The sequence below is a fragment of the Nicotiana tabacum genome, chromosome 9 (genome assembly GCF_000715075.1).
Source record: "Nicotiana tabacum cultivar K326 chromosome 9, ASM71507v2, whole genome shotgun sequence".
In the NCBI taxonomy this organism is placed as follows: Eukaryota; Viridiplantae; Streptophyta; class Magnoliopsida; order Solanales; family Solanaceae; genus Nicotiana; species Nicotiana tabacum.
The window spans coordinates 23,431,204-23,438,113 of NC_134088.1; the positions used below are offsets into that span (position 1 = coordinate 23,431,204).

The 6,910-nt window shown below is 37.8% G+C and overlaps 1 protein-coding gene and 1 long non-coding RNA gene across 2 annotated transcripts; both read right to left on the reverse strand.

Moving 5' to 3' along the window:
• Window positions 1-339: 339 nt before the first annotated feature.
• On the reverse strand, window positions 340-2,241 carry LOC142164356 (uncharacterized). The gene is made up of 3 exons (XR_012695134.1): window positions 2,046-2,241; window positions 1,898-1,966; window positions 340-619 (listed from the first exon to the last, which is right to left on the reverse strand). It is a non-coding gene; the product is annotated as an uncharacterized LOC142164356 (long non-coding RNA).
• A 1,635-nt stretch (window positions 2,242-3,876) lies between these two features.
• Window positions 3,877-6,281, reverse strand: LOC142163823 (uncharacterized). Its single transcript, XM_075220967.1, has 5 exons — window positions 5,985-6,281; window positions 4,848-5,282; window positions 4,685-4,746; window positions 4,447-4,546; window positions 3,877-4,182 (listed from the first exon to the last, which is right to left on the reverse strand). The coding sequence occupies exons 1-5, from the start codon at window positions 6,279-6,281 to the stop codon at window positions 3,877-3,879; spliced, it is 1,200 nt and encodes a 399-aa protein (XP_075077068.1).
• Between the last annotated feature and the right edge of the window lie 629 nt (window positions 6,282-6,910).

Consider the following 6,910-nt stretch of genomic DNA (forward strand, 5'->3'; position numbering starts at 1 on the left):
TAAGCAATATGTCTCTGAGTTACTTCTTTCATCACTTTTATTATGTTGCTATGAACTGTTGTTGACTATTTGTGTTGGACTCCGACCTTTGTCCTAGCTCGTCACTACTTTCAACCTAAGGTTAGGTTTGTTACTTATTGAGTACATGGGGTCAGTTGTATTCATACTATATGTCACACCCTAAAATCACGTGACCGACACTCGGTACTCTACCCGACCCGAGTGAACCATCCCATAGATTAATACTCACCTATGTGCCTTACAGGAGGATGCGAAAGCCTCTTCAAGTACAATCATTTTAAAATATAAAATAAGACATAAATAATATCTTTAAATAAATATTTTTCTTTGAAAGAGAACTTCATAAAGATAAAAGAAAGTTTCATTCATGCATGCCATATGATTAACCATATGATTATAACCCAAAATGAATACTACTATTGTCTATGGAATCTCTATGATACGTAATGAAATAGCCAACCAAAATATAACCCGATGGATCAAAAGGATAATAATATAAATAATTCTCCACGGTACGAGTGTGGTGTCTCACCAAAAGCATCAACAGAAAATGTAGAGCTGCCATAACCACGCGGTCCAAGCTGCTCAGGTCCAGTCCCTGAAAACAAAAATGGAAATATGACCGAAAGGCCTAAGCTCCACATGCCTAGTACAAATCATAAATCGTTCCCCAAAAGAAAGTAGGATAAAAATTAAGAAGATATAAGATATGCAATAACAATTGATATAAGAAAGAAGCCTTCATATCAATTAACAATTTAGAAAATAAAATAAAATAATGTGGTAAAATATATTTCAAAGTCTTCCTTTAGCTTTAATCTTTGCAAATCATGTAAAATTTTTCATTTACCGGGAGCATTATACCATCACCGACACGAAAGGAGCTCAACTAGGTTATGTATCTAGCGGCAAGTATCATATACCCTACTTGCTCAGGTCGTCTCATCATTGTGTCGCATGAATTGACTCAGTCATGCTAATAAAGTAGCACAATAGTACCCCCTAATGGGAAGTACTCTGTCATAGTTTCCAACTGTAAAGTAGGTTCTACACCTATACCGGCATGTGTAGTTTCATGACCTAATGATGAAAAGTATCTAAGGTCAATCTCGGTGAACTTAAGTAACTCCCAAAACCTTTATATTTATCAATGACGATATTCGTAGCCAAATAAACTATTTGAGAATAGTTAAATCCAAGATATTTCATAACTCATATATTTCCATTTCAAAATATTATAAGTACTATTCCTCATTTATTTATTTTTAAAATTTGAATAATATTTCAAGAAAATAATATTCATAGCACTTAAATTTTTTATGATGCAAGAAATGACACAATCCCAACTCGCTCGTCCCCACAAGCTAGGACTCATATTTAGAAACTCAATTTAATCGTGTTATGATATGAGTTTGGAGAAAAGCTCAGAGGGTAATAAGTTTCAACGTACCTCAAATTTCTTCCAACCTTACCCCAATTTATCCAATAATGCCCACGAGTAAAAATCTACATATATGATAATTCAATAGCGCGTCACAACAATACCAACTAAGCCAATTAAGTGTCTAACACTTAAAGTCCAATTTCATAAGTTTAGCAAAAATCCTCATTTCATCATTTGAAGGTTAATCCTTGAATTTTAACTCCAACTCATTCATTAAACTTCTTATGGGATCTATTCGTTCCACTAGAAACTCAAAATAACATCGTTCAAACAAGACCCAATACTATTTATCATCCCTACCAACCAACTCTTCAATTTCAGGACTAGCTTCTAGGATTTTATGAATAGATTTTTAAATACAAATATAACTTCATAAATATACTCTACTACGTCCATAGAGTATAGTACATAAGATTAGAGTGAAGAAATTACCTCTTTGTCAAACCCTATAAGTTTCAAGATTTGTGTTCTTGAAGTGCTCTTGAGATTTTCTTCAAAGATCTATAATTTTCATGTAATTAGAGAGTTAAGAGATGTATTTAGTGGACCAAATAAACCAAGAAGGACATTAAATTCTTACCTTGAAGAAGTATTAATGGTAGAGAGCTCCCTTCTCTCTCTCTAATTCTTTAAGAACCAACTCCCAAATAATAGCACAACCCTCCCCCGTAATAGCCTTTAAAAACATTCAACAGATTGAAGCCATAAAGGATGTGTTGCGTCTCCATCGCGCGTCCTTCTCATTCAGAAAATTTGGACGCCGGGTTTGACGCCTTCAATGCAGTTCACTGCTTACGTGATGAGCTTTGCCTCATTTCATTTGTTTAGTCACTATGTCCATCTCAAGTTTTTGAATTTTTTTAATCTTTTCACAATTATTTGCCACCACTAAAACTTTTGTTCCTTTGTGTATTATTTAATTTTATGGTATTTAATAATTAATTTCTTGGGTCCCATAATGTAAATCTATCCCATCCACTCCAAAAAAACTCAAACATTTGTCTAAACCTTCATCTTTGTGACATTAATATTTTCCTTTCCAGAGTTATTAATAAGCTTCTTAATTACCATTAATCCAACACTCATTCTTTGATAAAATAATTATTTTTAAGTATTCTAATAACTTCGTTCCATTCAAATAACCATGTAGCTCGAGTTTAATTACACTGCATTCTCAAACTCAAAATTAGTCCTATTAATTATAAAAATTTACGGGACTTTACATTCTTCCCCACTTAGAATCATTCATCCTCGAATGTAAATCCTTGGTCGTGTTAAAGTCCAAAAGGCATGATCTCCAAGATTCTCCAAGACTTTCCTTACTCCCTAATTCTTAAAGCTTCGAAATTTGACTAACTCTCCAAATTTCTAAAACTTTCGCTAGAGTTTTCTTTGTTTATAGGCCTATCCAAAAATTTCAGCCTGACAACGAGCCACAAGAGTACAATATAAAAGGCACTAATGGCTCTACTCATCATAACTACATCAGTAAATGCCGTCATGGCTTTAAATACCTCCAAACACCATTAGTAAGCCTCTCTCGACATCACAATAATAAAATCCATTACCATGAGACAAGTATAACAACCATGAGCAATAAATGAATCAATTATATCCTAAAATCGCACTGAATCCTAGCTCATAAGTACGATAAGTAAATTACTCACTCACTCCATGGAATTAAAGCATGATAAACTCCAAACTCGAAATTTCTAGGAAATAGTCATACTTGAAGTTGCGAACAAGTGGGGGTATTGGATTTTCATATCCTCCCCGGCCTCCCAAGTAGCTTCTTCGATGCCATGATTTCTCTATAACACTTTAACTGAAGCTATGTCTTTAGTCCTCAACCTACGGACTTGCCTATCAAGAATCTTTGGTTCTTCCTCGTAAGTCAAGCCGTCATTTATTTCTACTACCTCTAGTGAGATGATGTGAGCAGGATCATGCACATACCCCCGTAGCATTGATACATGAAAAACATGATGAACCAAAGTCATCGATGCAGGTAACTCCAGCTTGTAGGCTACTTCACCAATCCTTTTCAAGATTCGATATGGACCAATGAATCTAGGACTTAGCTTTTCCTTCTTCCCAAATCTCATAACGCCCTTCATTGGCGATACCTTCAAGAACACTTGATCACCCTCTTTAAACTCCAACTTACATCGATGTACATCTGTATAGCTTTTTTGTCGGCTATGAGCGATCTTAAGCCGTTGTTGAATCAAAGCCACCTTATCTAAGGCATTATGTAAAAGATCGGGACCAAGTAGTCCTACCTCAGTTGGCTTAAACCATCCAATATGTGATCTACAAAGTCGTCCGTACAAAGCCTCATAGGGAGCCATCTAGATACTACCTTGATAGCTATTAGTATAGGCAAATTCAATCAGAGGTAAGTGTTCATCTCAATTACCACCAAAATCAAGGACACAAGCTCGCAACATATCCTCAAGCGTCTGAATAGTCCTCTCAGCATGTCTGTCAGTTTGAGGATGAAAAGTTGTACTCAAATTGACACTTGTACCCAATTCTTCTTGAAAGGACTGCCAAAAGTGAGCAGTAAACAGGGCCCCTCTATCAGATATAATGGAAACTGGAATACCATAAAGTTTGAAAATTTCTTTCAAGTACAACTTAGCATACTGTGGTGCTGTGTCAGTCAGCTTTACCGGTAAGAAATGCGCCGACTTCATAAGTCGGTCTACAATCACCTAAATAGAGTCATGTTTCAAGCGAGTGTGAGGCAAACCTACCACAAAGTCCATATTGATCATATCCCACTTCCAAAGTGGAATCTCAATATTCTGATCCAACCCACCAGGTCTTTGATGCTCAGCTTTTACTTGTTAGCAATTTAAACATCTAGCGACGAAGTTCGAAACGTTTTCCTTCATTCGATTCCATCAATAGATCTCCCTCAAGTCCTTGTACATTATTTTGGACCCTAGATGTATAAAATATCTCAAGCTGTGTACCTTAGCCACAATTTTATTACGAATTCCATCAACATCTGGCACGCACAAGCGACCATTCATCTTCAACACCCCATCCTCGTCAAGAGAAAATGCATGGAATCTTTAGATTGTACACCATTTCGAATATTCACCAGATTTGGATCTTCAAATTGCTTAGCCTTGACACGCTCAATAAGAAAGGAACATGCTATGGCACAAGTGACAATGTATTTAGCTATCGGTAAATGTGCAAAAGTACCTCCTGACTTTCGGCTTAGCACGTCGGCTACCACATTCGCCTTTCTCAGATGGTAATGAATGCTTAAATCATAATCCTTCAATAGTTCTAGCCATCTCATTTGCCTAAAGTTTAATTCTTTCTACTTGAATATATATTGCAAGATTTTATGGTCAGTATATACTTCATAGTGCACACCATACAAATAATGCCACCAAATTTTCAAAGCAAATACCACCGCTGCAAGTTCCAAGTCATGGGTCGGATAGTTCTTCTCATGGATATTCAACTGTCTAGAAGCATAAGCGATAACCTTACCTTTCTGCATCAAGACACAACCCAACCCAACTCTAGAGGCCTCACAGTAAACCACAAAGTTACCCAAACCTATTGGCAATGTCAACACCGTCGTCGTAGTCAATCTAGCTTTCAACTCTTTAAACCTTCTCTCACAAGCATCCGACCACTGAAACTTCATTGCTTTCTGCGTCAACTTGGTTAACAGATATCCAAGAGTAGAAAATCCTTCAACAAACCACCGATAGTTGCCAGCTAATCCCAAGAAACTACAGATCTCCGTCGGTGTAGTTGGTCTAGGCCAACTCTTAACCGCTTCAATCTTTTGAGGATCAACTTTAATACTTTAACGAGATACCACATGACCCAAGAATGCTACGAATTCGAGCCAAAATTCACACTTAGAGAATTTGGCATATAACTCTTGCTCCAAAAGTGTCTGCAACACTATTCTCAAATGATTGGTATGATCCTCTTGACTTCGCGAATAGACTAATATGTCATCAATAAAAACAATCACGAACATGTCAAAAAATTGTTTGAAATCCCGATTCATTAGATCCATAAAAACCGTGGGTGTATTTGTTAGCCCAAATGACATAACCAAAAATTCATAATGCCCGTAGCGGGTCCAAAAAGCCATTTTGGGAATATCCTTCTCTCGAATTTTCAACTGATGATACCCCGACCTTAAATCAATCTTCGAGAAGTACTTCGTCCCTTGCAACTGGTTAAACAAGTAATCTATTCTAGGTAATGGATACCTATTCTTGATGGTCACCTTGTTAAGTTGCCTGTAGTCAATACACATCCTCAAAGAACCATCCTTTTTTTTTTACAAACAACACTGGTGCACCCTAAGGAGATACACTAGGTCTAATAAACCCTTTATCCAATAAATCTTTCAATTATTCCTTCAATTCTCTTAACTCAGCTGGAGCCATTCGGTACGGGGGAATAGATATTGGCCGGGTATCTGGCACCACATCTATCCCAAAGTCAATGACCCGATCTGGTGGAATACTCGGAAGCTCATCAGGAAAATATCAGGAAACTCATTAATAACTGGCACAGACTGAATGCTTGCTACCTCCGCAGTTGTGTCAGTGGCTCTGACTAAATGATAAAGACATCCCTTCGTGATCATCTTCTTCACCTTAAAGTATGAATTAAATTTACCTCGAGGCTTAGCAATATTGCCTTTCCACTCACGAACTGCCTGATTAGGAAACTCAAACTTGACCACTTTAGCACGACAATCAAGAATGGCATAACACTTGTATAACCAATCAAACCCCATGATCACATCAAAGTCAACCATTTCTAGCTCAATGAGGTCTGTCGTAGTATCTCAATCTTGAATTATAATCACACAACCCTTATAGACGCGTGAGGCAATAACAGAATCTCCCACCGGAGTCGACACAGAAAATGGTTCAAGTAGTTGTTCTGGCTCTATCCCAAAATCCAAAGCAAAGTACGGAGTAACATAGGAAAAAGTAGATCTGGGGTCCATATGAGCATAAGCATCTAGAGTACAAAAGGTATAGTATACCTGTGACAACAACATCTGAAGCCTCCGCAGTAGGGCGAGTAGGCATGGCATAGAAACGAGGACGAGTTCCCTAGGATGTAGTTGTTGTCTGCGGAACCTTTCCTACATTACGCCCACTGTGGGACCCATAACCCCTAGGTGGGGGTGGTGCAACCAAAGTAGTAGCTATATATGGTGACAGATGAGCTATCGAACCCTGTTGACCATTAGGGCAAAGCTTTCGGATATGGCCCATCAACCCGCAACCATAGCACGAACCACGGGGTCCCCTGGTAGTACTAGACTGGCGTTGATGAGAACCCATACTACTTTGAGCCTGCTGTGCAGTACAATGGTCACTCTGAACGGGCCTAGACTTACCTATATGTCCGGTACTATATGCCATTGGAGGGCTA

Bases quoted from the DNA above. Each gene is read 5' to 3' on its own strand.
- LOC142163823 (XM_075220967.1), bottom strand. From the start codon at position 6,281: ATGGTTGACTTTGATGTGATCATGGGGTTTGATTGGTTATACAAGTGT. The intron at 4,747-4,847 runs GTATATACTGAC...TTATGATTTAAG, and splicing joins TGTATGGTGTGCACTATGAA to CATTCATTACCATCTGAGAA. The intron at 4,547-4,684 runs GTACTTTTGCAC...TACAATCTAAAG, and splicing joins GCTAAGCCGAAAGTCAGGAG to ATTCCATGCATTTTCTCTTG.